Source organism: Pelecanus crispus, chromosome 4 (genome assembly GCF_030463565.1).
Source record: "Pelecanus crispus isolate bPelCri1 chromosome 4, bPelCri1.pri, whole genome shotgun sequence".
Lineage (NCBI taxonomy): Eukaryota > Metazoa > Chordata > Aves > Pelecaniformes > Pelecanidae > Pelecanus > Pelecanus crispus.
The window spans coordinates 7126397-7148740 of NC_134646.1; the positions used below are offsets into that span (position 1 = coordinate 7126397).

Genomic DNA, 22344 nt, shown 5'->3' on the forward strand with positions numbered 1-22344 from the left:
CAACGCGGGCACGGGGCAAGGACGGAGGAAGTTTAATGCCGGCCGCTCTTTAAACAAGAGCTACCGGTGTAGCTTCACACGTAGCCGTCTTTAGCCTAAAATTACATTGCTTCTAAATCTGGTTAAGTTTCTGAAACCAGTTTCTTCATACATTCGTACAACCGGAGAACGGACGACAGCATGTGGTCTTTACCAGTACTGAAAATATTTCTGTAAAAAGGGTGTTCGGTATTTACATCTCCTTCCAGGTTTTCTTTAGCTATGAAGAACGTTGCGTACGCAGAACCTCTGCGCGCATTTAACGTACACAACACTTCATAGGAACTGAAGATGACTACCGCATTCAGTAGCATAGTAAATATGAATAAAACCTAAGAGCTGACAGTCTAACAAAAAACAGTTTTTCTTGAAAAGTGTTTTGGACTTGATATTGAACTGCCTTGATTTAAAAAAAAAAAAAAAAAAAATTACTCTGCTTTTTCCTTGTCAGGCTGCAGCCTCAAAAAAAGCAATTAGTCCATCTTGATCGCAGCCATCCAGAATTTCCAGAAGAAGAGGAACTTTGGTTTTCACATTGGTGCCTTTAAATTTAAATTTGTCTATGAAGAGATCTGTGATCATACCTGCAAAGGTAAAACCCCAGGAATTATTATTTGCCTTGTTTTCGTTGTGATGTAGCTCTGCTTTTAACTCGTTCTTATATACCAACTATTCTAGTCAATTCTGGGTTTAGAGACAAGACTCCTGTTAAACTGCACGCTTTAAACAATGATGTACTTTTAAACAAACCCCAAACACAATGAGAACAGCCCAGATTCCAGCTCCATTCCAAAGTGCGTATTTCTGCCTTAGAATTACCCACATCTGAAACACTAAAGAGAAAGGAACTATCACAGGACGGGCAACGAGGGCTCTGCGTGCGCTGTGTATATGTAGGCTTATAAAAGCTGGTGTCTGGCAGAGATTCTCTGAGCTGAAAGCTGTATGGGGAACACCAGAGGAGGTTACAGAATTCCCTTCACTAAATTAAATCATCTTCTACGAGTCTCCCTTCCCACTCCATGTGCATTTTTCTTCTTTTCTGATCTTTTGCAAAACTTAACCGCTCAGAACTTAATCACTCATTTAACTTGCATACATTCTTAAATGTCATCCTGAATTTGAATACGATCCTTAATCGTGCTTAATCGTGTCCATTAAAGACAAGGATCATCCAAATCGAAGAAGCTGTTTACTAAACAAAAAGTAGAAAAGTCACTTGCAAATAATCCTGGTATTTTCATTCTTTCTCAGTGATACGCTTGTGATGCCAAATCAATTTTAGAAGCTCTCAGGTGAACAATTCTTGAGAACCTTTAGAGAGTTACTCAAAGTCTGTAGTAGCATACAAGCCATTTTCAGTATGCGCTAGGTTTTACTGCCTCACCTTTAACTTCAGATTTTTATGATCAAGAACACTGCGTAAATATGCAGCCTTGGCTGTATGACCAGACAGACATATATAGTTACGTACCTATTGTCGACCTGAAGCTACCCAAGGGTACTCACTTACCAAATTATTTCAATTCTGCTAATACTGACTTCATAACTATTTCAGTCATGTCCAGCGTGCTCTCTGGACATTAAGTTGCACTTAAAAAAATTAAGTTGACTTGATCAACAAACCATAAAGTCTCTCGAGATGTGCAGGTTGTCTCTTGTATTCCTCAAGCAGCTGATCTGCCTCTTCCAAAATGCTGCGGTATTTTGGTAGCAGGAAGTCTACATTTCCTTCATGAACTTGTAATTCCTCAAAGACATTTTAAATCATAAGAATTAACAGCAGTTAAGTATCGTAAGAGCATAAAAATAAGAAGAAATTAAGCTTGGGACTGACAGGAGGAAGTACTTCAGAGAGAAGACAAACCCCTTCTAAACTAGCAAGAGTTATTTTCAGAGTGCCTCGTTTTCTAGTCTTCTCATGATATCCTAGATGTTACTTGTCACTTCATAGACTAGCTTCTCAAAATCCTGTGTATTACAGCTTCCAGCTCTGAGTGCTGCCGGAACAGGATCACACCACAGCCCAGCCCCTACAGAATCAAGCCTAATGAAGGCTCAAAGCCTTCAGCATGTCTTCATTTTTAGAATAAGTAAAATCCTAGAAAGTGTGGCACATGCTGCAGTCTGAAGGTGAAAGTAAACTCTGAAAGTATCACTCAATTCATAACAGCAAAAAGTTTTATAGGCCTCTTCTAAAATGCCCCAGTCTACCATCAGACCAATTTAAGATGGTCGATGGTATAGACCTTTTCTTCCCCACAGAAAGACTGTTCTTTTCTGGACGAACGGTAATTATGCTGTGTATCGTGAGTCTGCTGGAATAACAGCTTTCATCAATCATCAGATTATTGTACTGCCTATGAATAAGTTATTATCAAAAAAAATGGGTAACAAAAAAAAATTGTCAAAAAAGATTTGTCAGAGAAGACTTGCTGCCTAAAAAAAGCCTAAACCAAGCAAGATATGCAACATCATTATTATTGCACAAACATAATATGCATTAAGAATAAATTCTCTATTATTCTCTACCTCCCCCATTTGCCCAATCAAGCCCAAGTAAAATACTTTTAGTGGCAATAAAGATACACGCTACCCTCATTGGTAGTCAGTTTTTCTACTAACTAAAGAGTTCTGACAACTAGTATTTGATTCCCACAAAGGACAAGAGAGAACTGGCTGGCCATTTTCATCTCCACCTGCGCCCTTCCCTTCCCCGCCCCCCCCCCCCCCCCAAAAAAACCCAAACCAAAACCACAAACAAACCCAAAAGAGAGGTGGCAAGTTTTTGATGGTAAAATCCCGGTTGTTGGAAGAAGTCCAAGAACTGAGACAAAGTGCCTAACTGGTACCTCCCAAAGACTAACCGTTGAGGAGGGTATTAAGCAAAAGATTAATAAGCAGATAATTCAGAAATTATGACACGCTGGGATGAAGTTCCAAGGCAAGGAAGTCGCATCTGGCCTGGATGATCATCTCCAGATCTAAAAAAACTTTTAAAGGTTTGTGGAAAGAGACAAAGAAGGAACTGGAAAATAACAGCAGGCAAAAAGAGAATGTTAGATGATAAAGCTGGCTGCCTTCTACTGTCCGATTTAGGCATCCACAACATCAGTCAGTAATCCCACATGTTATTCACTAATTCTATAGTACAAATGGGAATTTTACTTGAAGAAGCCTGCCTCCTAGATAATTTAAATACATGTCCTGGGAACAGAAATGGAACAGATACCAGTGTGACACACATCTGACTTGAGCCCTACAGCTTGGTATCTGACAACATAATCCCCCCTAAAAATCCTTCCACGGGAGTTCAGATACTTACTCTCAAGGCATCGATTAAGTGAACCTTCTTGGCCAACAGCTGCTGATACTCTAATTTAGGGTGGATAAGCTTTAATGTGTGCCTCACAGATTCTTCATTTATGTCTAGTAAGGAGTCAAAAAATCCCAACAAGCAAGTGAATAATACATATTCCATTTATAAGAATATAAAATGAAGTCAAGGACAACAAAATAGAGAAGAAAGTTTTACCATATGATATGCTGAGATTAATCTTCCTTTTAGTAGCCTCTTTGGAAAGCACATCTTTTAGGATGGATATTGTAGAAATGTTGTCAGACTTAAAACATCCCTCACCTTTTCTATAAAGGAAGAAAAACTTTAAATGAACAGACTTACACACAGATGCATGCATTACATTTGTCCCTACGTTAAAATAGAAAGCCTATAAATTAATGCCCGAATCAAGGAAAGCAACTTCTATAAAGGCCATAATGATTCTCCATAGATCAGGTGGCTGTATATACACCTATGCTATTCCCTCCTTCCCAGTGTCATCTTGACAGAGAACAGTTTGTTCCAGTAAATAAGACGAAGCAGTATACACGACTCTCAGGTATACACAAAGAAGTTATCTTTATCGTATGGCACTAAGGTTATACAAGTAAGATTTCCAACTGTATTCATTGGTCCTAAGTTTTATCATTGCAAAACCTTGACACCAAAGAGCAAGCGTCAATACCAGAAGGGAGAAAAAACCACTCTCCCCTTCCCCCCAAAAAACCACCACCCAACAACTTTCTACATTATGAGTAGACAACACATACGGTAGGCTGGGAGCAGGCTCGAATCTGTATAATTACAACAATTAATTTTTCCCCACTTTACAGTTCCCTTTTCAGGTGGACGTATATTATTTGTTGAAGGAAGATATAACTAATTAATTTGAGAACAGTGTATTAATCTTAAACAAAGAAATAATATTTGCCTCATATAAGTTGCAGAAAAAGAAGATTTTCAGCTTAATGCTTATCAAATTTTTGTTTGCATGACTATAAAATGCCTTTTAAGTTATTTCTGTTCCTCAATAAAAAAAAAAAGGAAGTTATAAACCAATAGGCATTACACAATAATTTCACTGTATTAGTTAGCTATGTTCTTTAAATTCTAAAAGCTGGACCAACTTCCAGAAAAACCCCATTCAAGTTACAGATTGCATCACTACTGGATAGTGCTCACCCCTGGTAATGTCTGACAATCCTTTTTAAGAAAGATTCCTGTTTTCTTTAATGGGAATTTTGAAGGGAGGGTGGAGAGGGGAACAGTAGTATGTGCGTGAAATGGTACGCATTTCAAATGCAGACTGGTCAAGAATGAGAAAGACAAAAGCCCCAGCGCAGTCACATTGTGCTTTAGTAGTCATATTTTACCTGTAAGTACTTTCAAGCTGTGTACCCAGGAAGGTGTTCTGAAAATAAAAGGTGATGCTCTCGCCAGCAGGAGTCTTTTCAGGCACCTCAGGCAAGCAAAACACAACCCACGAGTGAATTTCAGCGAAACTGAACTGACCTTTGAGCGTCAGCGTATTCATGGGCCTATGACATTATGAAATTAAAAAAAAAAAAAAAGTTAATAGATATGAAGGAGGGGCACTGTCACTGCCCTGGTTATCCATATGAAAAAAGTTTGGTACCACACAGTGGTTTCCTTTTAATCAACACGCTGTTAACAGTCAGGTACGTTGCTAAGTAGTTACGTATTGCAGATTACAGCTACTTTTCTGTATTTCAAGACAAAAAACTATGCGCACATTCAAGTTTCACCTGCTAGTAGGCATGTCAGAACTGGATAAGAAACTAGTTGGAAGTTTTTGACGTACCCTGTTTCAAGCTGTTAAACCTGAAACTTATGACAAAGGTAAATAACTGACAACACAGCAAATATAACTGAGCCTCAACAGTCTCCCATGCTGCAAACCACAGACATAGCATTTATATCAACAACAAGGCATAATGGAGCTCGTTTGCACACTGACATATTTGCATATAAAAAGCATTTGATATCACTCCTTCAATCTTTCAGTTTTGTTTTGAAGCAAGCAATACCTTGGTGGCAATACAAAATGTTAACTGAGGGTGGGGAAAAATCAAGAGGAAATTGCATAAAATAGTAGGTTCCTAACAGAGAGATAAGGGGGAAAAAAGTCTTGGCTCAGCTTTGGAGCCAAATTAGCTATGAGAAAGAATTACATTTAAAAGGGCGGAGGAGAGAATGAGGCTGAAACTGAAAAGACTGCGGTTACTAACACAGGAGAGTTTCCTTTCTACCACACCCTCAGCTCTACTAACATGTGGAGCTGCACTATAACCCAGGTCAGCAAAATGAAAAATAACCTGAAAACAAAGATAAAGAATGGCAAGGAAAGCAGGACCCCATTAAATCCTCATTTTCTGTCTGAAAACCTGTAAAATGGAACTACAGGCTCAAAACTGTAGGTTAGGGGTGAGAAATGACATACTTAAGTTTACAGAGTAAACATTGTTTCAAGAGGATCGTGTCAGTTTTTCAAGAGAAAAAAGCATTGATTTTTCTGTGCGAATACCTGTCTTGGTCAATAGAATGAGTTCTCTGATGAAGCGAAAGCGGTTTAATTTGATATTGATGAACTTGGCAGGTTTTTGGTTGAATTCTTGGAGTTACATATGCTTGAAGTGTCCCGTACTGTCCTTCAATCGATCGAACCTGCAGAAATAAAAGCAGAACCCACAAAAAGGAACAAAAGGGAAAAAGATTAATTTACCACTATTTGGAAAATTGGTGGGTATTCAAAATATGTTAAAGACAGACCGTAGTACTTCAAGAATATTTAGAGTACTATATTTACTTGGTAGTGCCATTGTCAATAAAGCAGATCAAGAATGTTTTAAAACTAGATGAAGTAGTGTCCATATTGTCTGCATGTGCATAGACAAAACACAGAAAGAGAATGTGCTCCACGTCGCAGGCGTAAATCACTGGAGATGCTCAATGTATTGCAGCGAGGTGGCAGTAGAAGCTGTGCAGATCGAATCCATCACAGCAGGATCCAAACGCAAGAGTGATAGCACAGTGCTTTGATGACACGCAGCACTATGATGACACACAACAGCAAGTTTATAAATGTTTTTAGTGGGAGAGTAAGAAAAACGTTGTGTATCATGAATGCATTTGATTAATTTTTCTTGTGTTATATACTCTTTAGCTAGTATTTTCAATATTCAAGGCAACCAGGGTCATACCCCTGAATTAAAATAAGAGAATTGAGACACAGGGAGATGAAGTGACCCGCTCAGAACCGATGAGCACACTAACACCATTTCTGAAGGAGGGCACCTGGGAAACAAGAGTCTTAATCCTGCACACCAGGTCCATTATTGCAACCTCACCAAAAAGCAGATGACCACCCCCAACTTCCCCACATTTGACGCATCTTATGCAGGCTTAAATTTCTAATGAGAATCTTTTGACTGAGAGTTTTACATAAGTAAACAAATATCAGATTAGGAGGTTGCAGTGTTAGGCGACTACATAAAGAGAAAACCTAGAGCCTGTGTGCATGTTGAGGATTTTCCTAATCATGATTTTCTTTATTATTTCCCCTGGTGGACGCCACAAAACGTGTGAATTTGGTGGATTGTTAAAAATAAACCCCAAAACATCCACATGCCTTTAGTATAATAAGCACGGAATGACCGGATTTGCTTCCTCTCCAAAATACAAATCCAGTCTAGATTCCCAGGTTACTTCCCAGCGTAACTTCCTCCAAACACTTCCAAGGACAAACAGTGCCAGAGCTTTCTTTCCCACGCCTCTCTCCACTTTAAGTCCCACACACTGTCTCCAGAATCAAGTATTTTCCACAATCTCCGACTTCCCCCCTGCTTTCATCTTAGGGACACTCAAGAAGGACCCCAGGCTCTCCTCTGAAGTAACACATTTTTGAAGCCTTTAGAAACCTTACAGACAAATATAAAGGAACAAAAGCCCCAGATTAGAAGGTTCTCAGGAAACAACCAGCAGCAGAAATTGGCCTGATCGTTCGCTCAGGCTAAGCAGTCAGTCCAGGTAGAGATCTCTCCATTCCTAAGCAGACATCTACATAACTATTAGTTTATTATGGAAAATATTTTGGAGCGTTTTACCTTAAGCTCAAGTCTCATAGTATTTGCTTGGCATCTGTAAGTCGCAAGAAGAAAGTTGCTATTTGGCTGTAAACAGCAAAAAACCAGAAAAATAATACAAAACAGGTCTGTGGATTCACAAAAGTTATACGGGTCTATTTTAACTGTAGACATGTACAGTAAAGTTTTTGCTATTTATGTACAGCTATTTTACAAAAGTTAAATACAAAAAAGTAATCTTTGGTTCCCTTGAATACTCTAATTAATTTTAATTACAGTAGAATTTTAAAAATTTCTCTATGTAAGGAGAAATCAACTGAACCCTCTTATGCTCTTTAATACCACCATAAAAATTACATAGATATCTACTTTTCATCTGAAGAACACGTCAGCCTGCCCCACTCATCTGCAACATTAGTCCAACATCCAAAAACTAACGTAAGATCAGTAAGAAAACACACCAAAAAACCCTAAATTAATCACCAGAAATGACAAGAAACTTAAAATAAAAAGTTGGTTTCTAAAAGCTCCAGGGTAGACCAATGGTGTGCAAATTTCATTCTTAAAACTAAAACACTTAGAGGACCGTTACAAAGAAAGAGACTTCACAGATTTTCATAATGCTAAGGTAGTTTCTGGATTTTTCCCCCTGGCCCTAAGCATCATTAGTAATTCTATAAGTATTTAAGTTTATAAAAATGCACTTAAACATATGACTCCCCACACAGCAGAATTTTCACGTTCTAAAGTGTTTTAAGAGACGAACTAAGTAAGAAATAGTGTTCTTCACCTAAATTACTTTGAAATAAATATAGGTGATCCTGGCAAATCCAGAGAAGAGAGCAATACTGAACGTGTCTTTCACATGCCTGATCAGGCAGGAAAAAAAGCAAGAGAGCAGTTGCTCCTGGATCCTTTTGCACATATTTAGCTTTGCCTTATGTCAGGACCTGCCACTAACTCCTAGTTCTGCAGTATCTCTAATGAAGCTGAGCTCTCCAAACGTACCAAACGAGTTGTTTAATTCAATATATTTAAAATTATAAACACATAAATCCAAATTCTATTATTAATGTACAGTATTAAGAGCTTTCATCATGCGATCCCTATAAATATCATCTCTTTTGTTTCACTTACCTCAGAATCACAGCTGCTAAAACTAACAACAGCAGAATTTTTATCCACATCCAGCAAGTCTATTGGGACATCACTCTGCAGAACATATGAGGAAGGAAAAATAAAGAGCTGAAGTTCCTGAGTAGCTTCTAGTGCATTTATCCTCTAGCTGTCATCAGTTATTTTAATAAGGGAGAGGCAATAATTGCTTCATTCAAGAGGTAAAAGCCTAACAAACACACAGCTTACTACTTAATCCCAGAGTAACATGATGATCTTTCTCTTACTTTCTTACGGAGTCCTGAACTCTTGCGTGGCTGGTTTACAACAACTTCAGTGTAAGATGTGCAACTGTCTTTCAGACACGAAAGTATATTCACATCTTTCAGACATGAAAGTATAGTTCATTCATAGGCATGAAGTATATTCATGATTGAAGCGTTTCCCTATTTTAATGGGGGCATTACAATATTCATTCAGGGAACCAAGGATCATATTACGTAATTATTAATGATCCTTTTACTTATAATAACACTTCTGACACAGACCACTTCTTATCTAGATGTATTTTCACTGGAATTAAAATTAAATCTATCAATGTTTTAAAAATGAGATTAAAGGGTATTAGAATGATTAATTACTCGATTTGGTACTGCTTTATAACTTCACAAAAGCATCAGGAAACATTGATAAATATGCAACATACTTCCTAAAAAATATTTTAAAAACAGTTTTACTGTCTTCTCACAGCAGAGAAATACCAGATAGTGCTTTATGCTTCTTTAGAGAAAAAGGCATAAGTTCTAAACGCTACATTAAGTTCAGGGCTAGATTAAACAATTTCATTATTCCTCACTTAGCTATGGAAACAGCAGATACTATAGAGCTGCATATTAGCTGTAGCTTAGCATTGCTCTAATAGCATCCTTAATAAAAATGAGATTTTTATTAAGAAGTGAAAAATAAAATCCTACAGTAGTTCTCTCCCATTTGTTATGGCAAATTCAACTCACAAATTCCTCCTTGTAAAATTTTTCTCCCCGTGCATATCCCAAAAGAACGTGATTCAGTACCACTGCTCTTTCTGACTACCAAAGATAACATTAATTTCAGCTGATGCAGTAGGAGAAATAACTAATTAAGGTTGCTGTACTTGGCAGGAGTATTTATCACCAGTTGCACACAAATCAGACGCTGTGCCACACTGAAAGTGCACAGGTGGCCCGTACCATTCTAAAATTAATTTTCCACTACAGAGGGTACTTGACTGGTGAGTGAGAATCTGCACCTCATTTAAGATTTACCGAGTTAATTGCTGCTTAAATAAGGAGGCACATGCAAAAGCAAACACAAAAGTTAGGTAGAAACCTGCTAGTACAGCAGGCGTTTTGGTCTGTTTTGGTAGTGTAATGTTGCTCTGCTCAATAAAGGTTTAAGCTGTATTTGTTCCCTAACAAGTGTTTACAACAATTACTTCAACATTGCAAGGCTATACACTTCAATTCCCTCTTATAACAATTCAGATATTTAAAACCCCCTACACCCAGCTTTTTAAACTAGAAAGTCTCTGAATGTTTTATTTAGGTATCAAGACTGCCAACAAGAACAAAACCACACTCACCTGTACCAGGACATTATCTATAGCTGTCTGCACCTCCAAGATGAGGCTGTAGCTAGCATCATCCTTATTTAACATAAATTTATCGTTCACACTAAATGCAGGTACTGATGACACAGCAGTACTGGATTGAGAAGACTGCTGGTATTTTTCACGTTCCTGAAGTACTTTCATCTGTAAGTGTTCCAATTCGTTCCTAGAAAAGGGAAAAACCACATGTAATGTCTTAGAAAAACAACTATAAAAGCTACCCTAGAAATTAAGTAGATTAAGCTTGCAGGGCAATCCTGTTTATCTTCTGCCCACAATTTTCCAACCAGAAGTGACTGGTGACTCCCCTTCCACATACATAACAAAGATAAAATATAAACCACATCACATGAAAATGTAGATTCTACGGTACTTTGCCAAAAGAGATTTCAATGAGTCATAGGAAAGGACAACTTTTTTCCTTCAAGAGTACAATGCATTTTGAATTACATGCTAGTGACTCCTTTCCTCCCATCACTTAGAAGCTATAAGCAGCATGAAAGAAGGGAATCTTATCTTGCTGATGTTGAGGAAGAAGGCATTAAGACATCATCATGTTAAGGCAATATAGACAGAGACTGTGAAATGAAGGCTGCTATTCATTTCTACTTTGAAAAGGCTTGATTCTACTTCCAGAGACATTAACGATACAGAAAATTCAGTGAGATAGGAAGGGAAGATGACGTTTCAGCTTTTAACATTTCAATTCTTCCATTTAAATTTCTTCCTAATGCAATTACCTTAGGGATGAAATCTTGCTCTGCATTTCTTGACTTAATTTTAGTTCTTCACCTGATCCATCTTCTCTATGGACAGGTTCTGTAGTCAGTCCTGTCAGCCAGCCTAAACCAACATATGAAGTTTATATTCCTTATAAGCTATAAAGAAAAGTCTACACTCAGCTTTTGTATGAGTGGAGTGATGTTTGTTCCAGATACTGGGTAGAGAGAATCGAGAATTTAATTTAATCCTTTCTTTGGAGGATTAATCTAGACACTGAGCATGATTTTTTTTATGGGTTTCATTCTTAACTTACAGATTGGAAAACATTACTTATTCTTTTTCATTAAGTACTTTGAGTAATAAATCCCTCTGCGGCAGTTTTTAATCGAGCGGTCAAATTTTTTCCCACCTGTTTCTCTGACAAAACCTTGAATAATTTGCAGTACTATAGCTGACAACAAAAGTTGTGCAATGTGTTTATAGCAAACGATACGTTGCAGAGCGTGCTTTGAGATTGAATGCTGCCAGTTGAAGTGAAAAACACTATTGAATGGTATTACTTCTCAATAACTGACTGAGAACTGTATCTTGCCAAAATATGTGATTTTGAATACGAGAGGTTTCAGTAGGTTAATTTTTTAGCACTGAATATAAACGAATATAAAGAATTAGCAATATTTTAGCTTGCAGCAGTTAACATACGCCGCACGTTTATCATGGCCTCTGTGACAGTCAGGCCAATAGCTCGAATCCTACAGAGGGGCTGCTGAGATGCCTCACATGGGGAAGCTTTATTTTCTACTGAAGCAAAATCAACCCCATTTAAAGCACTATGGAGCTGAACAGGAAGGAAGTTACATAAAAGACAGGAAAACAAACAAACAAAAAACAAGAGAGGCATGTCTATCAATATTTTTAATTTTAAAAAAATCATAAATAATTCCTTTGGACATAACATATTCATTATTTCATTACAGTTAGGCAGCAGTCTACACCAGAGAATAACCAGCCGCTGTCTTACACAGCGGAACACATTATGAATATCTTAAAATATAAAAACATAGTTGAAGTGTAGGGAACATTTTTTTGAAGGGTAAATATTAAATCAGAAGAGGTCTTTTCAACAAAACATTATCCTGGTTCCAATCAGAACAAAAATTTTAAGAGACATGAGCTGCAGTAACACCACAGCCTGCTTCATTTTTATCACATCACCATATGCGACATTTATTGAGTAAATGGTATGAAGCTTACCTGAATATGTGGATGCTAAAATTTCATCATAGCCATCTTTTCCTACACAGCCACCCTGGATTGATGTAATGCTCTCTGATAAAGCCTTCAAATAAATACATTCAAACAAAGGGAAATATCACTGCACTCATTTTAGAAGTCTGGGGGTTTTGTGGGGATTTTAAGGGTTGTGCTCCTCCTGCATCACAAAATACCTACACAGACACACAATATCTAGGCCTACAAAAGAGTAAGCTAGCTGATGACTGTCACAGCTAAATTGGGGTGTTTTAACAATTGCATTCTGATTCTGCTCTGCATAACAAAGACGTTAAAAGAGCAGTTTAAAGCAAAACACCGATGGACATATCTTTCCAGCAGGAATTAGCAATCTGACTGAAGGCTGAAATAATCACTATGGATCAAATCTACTATTTTAAACAATTCGTAATCAAAGTAATTATGCTCAGTAAATTTCTGAGAGCTTATGTTTATTATTTTACATGTAAAACACCGACTATACACAACATGGGGTTGTTTTTTCACTGAGAGAGAAGCACTGTATTAGGTTTCACCCAGGAGAGACTTCAGTAGTCAACAGAGCCAGAACTTTAACATGCCCTCTACACTATTTTGATTTTTGCTCAAATCAGGACTATTTCACTTTCTGGTTCTTAAATATTAGGATACTGCTTTGAAGGTCATATTGTCAACATTACAGAGCTCATCAAATTAAAAACAAACCACATTTTAGTAGTAATGATCTTGTAAATACTTTTAAGTTTTGAAATACAGATTTTTTTTTTTTTAAATTCATTTTTCCAGCAAAGAGTGTGATGAATGTGGGCTTACATGATCATATCGAAGGACAGGATCATCTGCAGTCTCAAAGTTATAGATTTCTAGCATTCCATCATCTCGTCCAACGAGTAATTCTTTAACTCCATCTCCCAGAATGTCAAAACTATCAATACATAAGATGCCTAATGAAAAAGAAAACAAAACCGTTTACTTCATCTTTATTCATTTGTGACACAGTAATACACAGGCCACATTCAGTTACCTAGAAAGAGATTCTTGGTGGGCTCTTAAGGCTTTATTAACGCTATTTCTGGGTCAGTCCACTAAAGGGCTGAAGCCTCTCACCTGTGCCTGGGGTTCAAGACTCCACAGTGGGTTTTACAGCAACCAACTCCAAGCCAAAACCACTACAGTTCCCCTGGTGAAAAGCACTGATGGTGAACGTCCGAGACGCCTTCTGATATTCAAATAGCTTACTTTTGAGGGGTTTAACCCTCCCTCATCAAACATTTCGCCAGATGAACTATGTGTCTGTCCACACTACTGTAACTTTGCCAGTTGAAGAAGCAAGCATTCTTTGTTTCCTATAATTGACTTAAAGCTATCGGTAAATGGAGTACTATGAATTCTGGCTAAGGTGACAGAAAGAAGGTTCTGACTTGTGCCAGACCTGGACTAGGTACTGCTACTTGACACATTAGGGGACAAGCCCACTACTAGCACATGTGCAACCAGCCTGTGACAACTACTCACGTTTGGACAGGAAAGAGAGTTAGGGTCTGGAAGGAGAAAGCAGTGAGAGAGTTTGTACAAGAATTAATACGAAAAACGAGACTGAATTTAACTTTTATGACTCCTTCATATTTCATAGGAAGAGTAAGGACATACTAGGAAGCACTTCAAGAAAATAATTTAGCGATAGCTTTTATGAGATAATTACATTAAAAAAAAAAATTCTATTCCTGGTCTCCTCCTTTGCAAAGGAGTATGGGCTAATAGATGCTGCTTCTGTGGCATCTACCGAGGCTAAAACAGGGGAAGTGTCGTACTATGCTCTGATCAGTTAAGTCTCACTGTGGAGCTTTAATAAAAGCCTTATTCCATCTTCAGACAAAAACCCTTATAATGGCTTTTTTTTTAAAAAAAAAAAGAAGAAAAAAGAAGTCTTGCAGGGAAGATGCTAACCTTTCCTCTGAAGAGACTTCAAGACCACTGAACGTCTGAAAAATCTGGCAGCTCTATTTTCACTTAGAAATGGTCACCAAAATGACAAAAAACCTCAAGTAATCATATGTGAATCAACACTGTTTTGCAAATGCCACTTTAAAAATACTGTAAAAACAAAAGTATACTGAAGTACTGGAAGTAATATGAACAGAAGACCCAAAGCAAGACAAACTGATTAGAATTATTTATAAGAAAATCAGAAGAATGAAAGAGAGCTTACTCATATTAATATCACATACTGACATAATTACAATATGCCTCTAAAGTATCTATGAATAAGATTTCCTGATTATCGTACTTGTAGTAAAGCTTCAGATATGCTGGAAAGCTAAACAGTGAGAGATTGAGACACATACCTCCTCTCTTTTTTTCATTTCCAATTTCCCACTTAGGTATAGGCTTGGAACCAGTAACCTGGATAAGACCCAGTTTACCATCAGAAGTTCCATACACAACTTCTTCTCCAGAATCACCTGAACACATAAACTGAATTTAGAATTGATAAAATCAAGTACACCAATTAAAAAAATGTGAAAGTATTGTGTAGTTGCACTCTAAAGGCCGAGGGAAAAAGAAAATACTAGGATTAGTGTTGTGTAACAGAACTGTGAGGCTTTAAAAACAAGAATAAATACATGAAGACTACACCTGTTCTGATAATTTCTTCACAGCTATCACTCTTCTGTGTATGAATGCCCCCTGCACTGGCGTTCTGCCTAAAAACAATTCATAATCCAATACTTCAAATTTCAGCAAAGGTAGGCCATTAAATTGCCTTTACAGAAGAAAAGCAAAGAGATTCATTCTGAACGCACACGCAATAGTGAATGTTGTGCCAAGACTTAAGCAAGTAAGCTGAACGTCATTGTCACACAACCTAACTGAAACTAAATTAAGCACCAGATTAACACACTAAAGTGATTTCTATTAGGTCAGAACAGATTAGCAAGAAGGATGATCAAACTATTTTAAACTTAATCCTTCCACATTCTTAGTTTACATGAGCTCTACTCGATATTCTCATCCATCCATGGACAGATGCAACTGATTCTAGTTATGGAAATCCATGTGTAAGAGAAAGCCAAACCCAGAACTTTGACAAGGCCCCCAAAAGTCCAGTTCATATTTACACAACGAGACCACCCCGTATCTCACTGCTCTTGTAAGCGGCTTTCAATTAAATGCAAATATAATCTAGAACTGTCTAAAACAGTCATATGTGTGTGTATATATTTATTTGTAAGAAATTACTTCACATAGTCAGCTTTCTGCCGCATTTTTAACATCAGCTTAAAAATAAAGGAAAAATGTAATTAACGAATGCAAGCAATAAAATCTAAAAAAATATAGTAAAATAACATTATTTACTTATGTGTATATTCAAAATCATTACCCCCATTTCCACTGTTTAGAGCAAGAACAGTAGGTGGTCCAGGAACTTCTACTTCATACAGTAAATCAGATCCCTAAAGACAAAGAGAACTATCTTGAATGAGTTTTGTTAAAAAACAAACAAACAAACAAACAAAAAACCCCAAACCACCAAACAAAACCACACCAACCAAATCCCCAAAAAACCCAAACCACTAACCACAAACCAAACCAAAAACTCACAACCATAAGGACAAAATTATGCTGGATAATAGTAACAAAAATGCTTCACTTACTCAGACTCCCAATACCCAACCAAAACAGGGTGAAATTTATATAAATAAAACATAGGACTCTTGAAATGTGTTATTATTAAAAAAAATCTGTGAATTTGTCTGGCAAATAAATTTGCTAAACCACTTAATATCACCCAGACTTGTTGCAACAGTAATTTGTGAGAGCAAGAATTTCCAGACTGATAAAGATTTACACATTTAATTCCCTCATGTGAGCACTTTTAGTTAGAAGGGACCAGTTTGTTATCTAATTCCACCTATGAATTCCAAAGCCTATTTATAGTGGTTTTATTAGTCCTCATCTTGCACGTTTATAATACTGATTTTCCTTTTTAAAGAAAAGTACCAGCATTACAGACAGCAACACTGCCAAGTAAGATACAGTATGCTTATCCTTACAATGTTTAAGCCATGCTGATATGCTGATTCCCTTCAGAATTAGTCCAATTCTATGGCACCAATACATAAAACATAAACAAGCAAGTATTTTAACCTGTAAAACTCTGAGGACTCTATCCTGACATGCAAGTACCGGTGTAATGCAATTCACTTTATCTACAGGAAGGCAGAGAACATCATTGATTTTATCTCCTGATAGGTAGTAGTGCTGGTCTTTGCAGTCGCAATAATGGTTATAGATATAGCTCGCACACAGAAAGAGATCTGCTCCTGAAATATGCCTGAGAAAAAGAAAACAATTCCTGTAGCATTTTCCTGGTATAGTTGCAGTGACAGTCTTTTAGCCCTACCATAGGCGTGCGCTACCGCTTGCAGATTCAAGGCATCAGTGGGCCCCCGCAAGCTGTGCTGGCTATTAAAAAAGGTTTCTTATGGATGCTAAAACCACATGACTTCCATAGCTCTCAAATGTCCTATTTTGCCTTCACGTAAAATCCTAAGAATATCTTTATAGAAATTCCATTAATATATTTTGCTGATATTCATTCTTCTCGGGCCAGTTTATATATGGCAGCATCTTACAATCCAAACAGAAAAATAAAAAATTTGTTCCTGTTCTGCTACAGGAAGAATATATGGACACGATACGCTATGGCAGTAACCCCAGCTCTGCTCACCTGCATTTGCACTGATGTGAGCACCTCCACACCCCTCCCAAGCCCCCGCACACTTTCTAAACTTCACCACTATTCTCTAAGTTCCTTCCTACACGTCATGGCACAAGCTAGAGCTGGACTGGCACTCAGTGTTACCTACAAGCACACAATACCGTAAAATATTACTTCATAAAATCATAAACTAAGAATCTGCAATGGCTATGAAAAAAAAAATGCCCAATACCATACATACATAGCTTTGATACTTTCAGTGAGGTTAGTTTCAAATGAAAGAAACTGCTTCCCTCTTTTTGTGAAACCTCTGACTTCTGATCCTGTAGCCACAAAAATTTTCTCTTGTGGTGTATTAAGAGCTCCTCCCAGCTCCAATCTTGCAATTTTTTGGCCTGGCAGTGTCTTGAACACTGGCTGTAAATAGAAAAGCAGTTTTCATCATCACAATATTGTATTTATGGTAACCTTTTAACATAAAGGATAATAAATTTGCTTTACAATTTTTGGCAAAACTAAAGACACTATGGATTATATGGCGACAAGAATAATCTGTACATTTCTCTTCAGAATCACAAAGCAGTCAAGCATTTTCTAAGTCAATAAATATAAAAAGCTGTAAAATATAATAAATTAAGACTTTATTATTGCAGTGTTATTCATCCATAGGAAAATTTCAGCACTGCTAGTAGCTGTAAGTTTATTTGTGGGTTTTTTTTTTTTAGAAGAACAAACCACACACACACACTCTCTCCCTCTTACACGTTGCAATCTTATTCCAGAAGACTACACAGATTTCTTTGTATTGCTATAGAGTCTTTATGAGCTGGCTATGAACTTCCTCAAGGGGGAAAAAAACCAAAATAAAATGATCAATTTTTTCTTAAGCTGGGCATAAGTCTAGGCTCATAAAAAGCAATCAGTTTGTCAAAATCCCCTGAGGTGACTGACTTAGTGAATCACTGCAGGTTTTTGTCCGATCACAGTAACTGAGTATGTGTACAGGCTTAAGCCCAACTGAACTGCAAAGCAAAAGTGTTAAACTGACTTTTTTTGTGATGATGTACACGAGTGTCTGACCCTACAACTGCGGAGGACCATGTGCTTGTCCAGGCATGAAATCAGCATGTCCTCATCACAGCTAGGAATCAGTCCACAGCTCTACCTAGACACCTTCCACAGGTATCTTATTTCCCATGTCAATAAAAACAGTTCATTAGGAAGAATATTTAGAAAAATAAAATTTTAAATGGAACATTTCCACTTACCACAGCTTCCCCCTTTTTTATGCCAAAACATGTAATGACCCCATCCTGATCTCCAACAACCACCTTCAAAAGTATAATGCATGGTTATTTTTTATTACTTGCATAAATATTTTAAATAATGCTTTTTCTATATTAATCATATTTTCCTGTATTTAAGTACTTTAAATTCTACAGTACTTAATTTACACAGCTGTATGTAAAAAAAAGCTAGAGAAACCACTATACATAGGACCCCAAAGCCTAAGAATAATAATTTAAGTGATAGCATTTACAATCCTTTTTCTGCTTCTAGTTGTAAACACCAGCAACCATCAGATGGACCACTCCACAAAGGCGTATTTGGGAATAGCTGCATTTTCATATTGACATTTTATTATTAGAACAAAAAACACACTGTTATTTCCATTGAGTTTTCCTAACTGAGCTTCCTTTGCTTGAACCTGTACCGCAGCAACCTTGGTTACCCCTGCACTTGGCACTGAGGCCGCACCTGGAATACTGTGTCCAGTTTTGGGCCCCTCAATACAAGAAGGACATTGAGGTGCTGGAGTGTGTCCAGAGAAGGGCAATGAAGCTGGTGAAGGGTCTGGAGCACAGGCCTTATGAGGAGCGGCTGAGGGAGCTGGGGTTGTTTAGCCTGGAGAAGAGGAGGCTGAGGGGAGACCTTATCGCTCTCTACAACTGCCTGAAAGGAGGTTGTAGTGAGGTGGCTGTTGGTCTCTTCTCCCAAGTAGCTAGCAATAGGACGAGAAGAAATGGGCTCAAGCTGTGCCAGGGGAGGTTTAGGTTGGATATTAGGAAAAATGTCTTCACGGAAAGAGCAGTCAAGCATTGGAACAGGCTGCCCAGAGAGGTGGTGGAGTCACCATCCCTGGAAGTGTTCAAAAAATGGGTAGATGTGGCACTTTGGGACATGGTTTAGTGGGCATGGGGGTGTGGGGTTGATGGTTGGACTGATGATCTTAGAGGTCCTTTCCAATCTTAATAATTCTATTCTATTCGAATCTATTCTATTAATTAAGAAAAATTAAAAAAGAAATATTTCATCTATATTAAGTGTTAGCAAAACAGAGAAATATGCAAGAGCTTCCTCATGGTTTCAGCAATGCGTTAAGTTTTGAAAATTATTGGTTCTGGAAGTTTTCCAGAAACAAATTCAGACTCTTTTCCTCCATTTTTTTCAAAAGTTTTCCACAAAGTTCCAAGACTTGGGTTCCAAAGTTTCTCCCCGTGCCATGCCAACCGAAGACACCAGAAGATGGTTACACCACCGCGCTCAGGGCACCCTCCACGGCCAGAAAACACCTGTAGCGAGAGCCGCCAGGACCGGCCCTGCGGGGCGCCAGCCGCTACCTTCTGCGTCGCCTTTCGCCCCGAGGCGGGAAGAAGCCTCATCGTCTTCTGCGCCGTCACCCCCACCTGCGGGAAGACACATCCTCGAACCGGGGGCCGGGGCCGTGGCCGGGGCCGGGGCCGTGCCGCGGCGCGGTGCTGCGGGGCCCTCGCTGGGCCCAGGGAGGGCCGCCCCGCCCCGCCCCGCTCAGGCAGCTCCGCAGCCCCGGCACCCGCCGGCCGCAGCAAGAGGCCCGCCCGGCCCGGCCCCGCCGCCGGGAGCACCGGGAGCCTCCTCCGGGCTTCTCACAGGCCCCGCCGCCCTCTCAGGGGGCCGCCGGACGGCCCCCCCCGCCCCCGGCGCTGGCCGCCGCCGCCGCCGCTCGCCCAGGCCGCTGGCCGCCGGTCCGGGCCGCTCCCCCGGGGCAAGGGCCCACCTGCAGGTAGTCCGCGCGGGCCAGGCTCAGCTCCATAGCGGCGGCGGGGCGCGGATCCCGCCCGCGGCCGCGGCCCCAGCGCTCCCACCGCTCCCGTTACCGCGGCAACCGCAGCCTGCGGCCCGCATCGCCCCGAGCCGGCTTCCCATTGGCTAGGCCTGAGAGAGGGCGTGGCCTCGGCCACGCGCGTCGCGATTGGACAATGTGCCGGAGGCGGCGGGCCCCGGCGAGGTGGCCCCGCCCACGGCGACCGGTCCGGCTCCCGGTGGCTCCCCCGGCCCCACCCGCGGCGTCGGGCGGGAGCCGCCCCGGCGCGGCCCGGCCCGGCCCGGCGCAGGCAGGCGGAGAGCGGCTGGCGGTGCACGGCTCTGCCCGAAAAAGGCAGGCGGCTGGGCTGGGCCGGGCCTAGCGGTGGCCGGGCGGCCTGGCGGGTACCGGGGCCCGCGGGGGGATCGGGACCGTGGTGCCAAACTGGCGGGAGGACACGGAGCGTCAGTTAAGTAGGAATATTTTATTTAACAATCAAGCATCGGAGGCGTTATTTAGAACAGTGTAACAAAATACCAGCCCTGCATGGAGTCTGAGTTTTTAAAAAAATCATTTCTACGGCATAAAGAGTAGCTTTGGACTGAGTTCACATTACCTTCCAAAGTTGTTTGTTTTTTTTTTTTTAAAAAAAAAAACCCAAAGTCTAGTCCTTCCTCTTGAAAGTGAATATGCTGAATTAAGAAAGGGTAGTTGTGGGTACGTGTATGTACACACATTAAACCGTGCCGCCACAATTACATTCACGCTTGCCTGATTTTCATTAATTCCTTGTCATCGTACTGTGAGTTCTCCGCTTACACACATTACTAAGCATCACTGATAAAGAACAAAGATTTCAAGTAATCCTCCACTGATCTCTGGTTGATTTATGGTGTTATGAAAAACCCTATTCGTACCCAGTTGCTGCAAGGAACGGAGTACTATGCTGTACCTGTTATTTTAATTTTTTTCTTGCAAATTTAGTGCAAAGAATTCTCAATATGTATTCATAAACCTGTTAAAATACCAGCAATTCATACCATTATACCTTTTTTAATGCATAAATGCAAAAAAAAATTATGATAGTTCTGGCTTTTAGACAATTAAAATGAAGAGCACGATCTTTTTGTGGTGAGTTAATAAAATTTCCTAAGACTAAATTCCAGAGAAGCTGTACATAAAGTTATTTAGTGCTAAAAATCTACAATACATTTTTCAAGTATAAGATACTGAAATATTATTGCCAATAAATAGTTGTGCTGTAGTCAAAGCCATGGTTCCTTTGTTGACTCATTCACATCTCAACATATTAGGATTTAGTTTCTCACTGAGTTTATGTATTAAAATTGCTAACTCTTCCGTTGCTTGGGACTTATCCTCCAAAAGTTCGTAGCGAAGACTGGAGATATCCTGTTTGATTTCCTTTAATTCACCTGTATTAATCATTGAAAGAAATATTTGTTAGCGAAGGTTAACATTCACTCAGTACTGTTCTGTGAAGTCACATCAGTGCGTATTTCAGATTATCATCTCAAAATGTTCATGAGAGCAGGTACAGGGGTGGGGCAGGAGGCTTTACCTTCTCAAGGAGATGTGAGTGTGTCTCCACCCCTAAATAGTACCAAAGGTATTTTAATAGTCCACTGGACGCTAATGTTGTGCTCCACGTGTATACAGAACTTCAAAGATTCAAAAAGCGCTTTACATAGGTTAATGAATTAATCACGGCAACACTGCTGCACAGCTGGTAAATATTAGTATCCCCCTTTTAGAGAGAAAAGGCAAAGAGATTTTTTTCTGATGTGCCAAGATCACACAGGAAAAGTGTGGCAGAGCTGGCAATAAAACTCACAGCTTGAGAGTCTCTCTCCTCTTCCTTACCAACATCCTTTGAATTAGAAAAAGTCAACCAACTTAAAATTATGTTACAATTTCACACAAGTACAAAAAATGCATTTAAAAGAAAACAATCGTCAAGGCCAGGCTTATAACAAGCAACAGCATATCTTCCATTATAGGATATTCAATTTAAGGCTAGAAGTTTTTAAAAATACTCCAATACTATTCTTCCAGCAAGTGTGAGGTATGTGAATTCTTACATGGTATCCACCGCAGGAAATGATTTGTCACGTACGAAATAAAAGACTACAAAAGAATACCTAAATTCTCTAGTGATGCAAACCAAGGAAAAATCCCTAGGCTTATGTTTAAAATAGCTGCAGTACCTAAGAATGCAGAAGTTTTCTATTTAGAATAGAGCAGACTTCAAAAATGGTATCTTCAAAGGCTGGATCTATACTTGGGTACCAAGAGATG

General features: G+C 39.2%; 2 protein-coding genes across 7 annotated transcripts in view; both read right to left on the minus strand.

Moving 5' to 3' along the window:
- Positions 1-471: 471 nt before the first annotated feature.
- On the minus strand, positions 472-20037 carry BBS7 (Bardet-Biedl syndrome 7). The gene is made up of 19 exons (XM_075709857.1): positions 20002-20037; positions 19586-19651; positions 18233-18295; positions 17206-17381; positions 16391-16577; positions 15624-15696; positions 14587-14703; positions 13055-13185; positions 12224-12308; positions 10987-11089; positions 10220-10412; positions 8620-8694; positions 7504-7569; positions 5925-6064; positions 4753-4917; positions 3575-3684; positions 3365-3468; positions 1666-1789; positions 472-623 (listed from the first exon to the last, which is right to left on the minus strand). The coding sequence occupies exons 1-19, from the start codon at positions 20035-20037 to the stop codon at positions 487-489; spliced, it is 2151 nt and encodes a 716-aa protein (XP_075565972.1). The 3' UTR covers positions 472-486.
- Positions 20038-20677: 640 nt separating this feature from the next.
- The window catches only part of TRPC3 (transient receptor potential cation channel subfamily C member 3), a 46913-nt gene continuing 45246 nt past the window's right edge, over positions 20678-22344 (minus strand). For 2 of the 6 annotated variants that reach the window (XM_075709856.1, XM_075709851.1), the window contains exon 12: positions 20678-21461. In XM_075709856.1, the coding sequence (XP_075565971.1) occupies positions 21319-21461 (143 nt within the window). In that variant the 3' untranslated portion in view covers positions 20678-21318. Of the gene's footprint in view, positions 21917-22344 lie in introns of all 6 variants that reach the window. The other 4 variants (XM_075709854.1, XR_012831026.1, XM_075709855.1 and 1 more) reach the window with 4 other exon arrangements.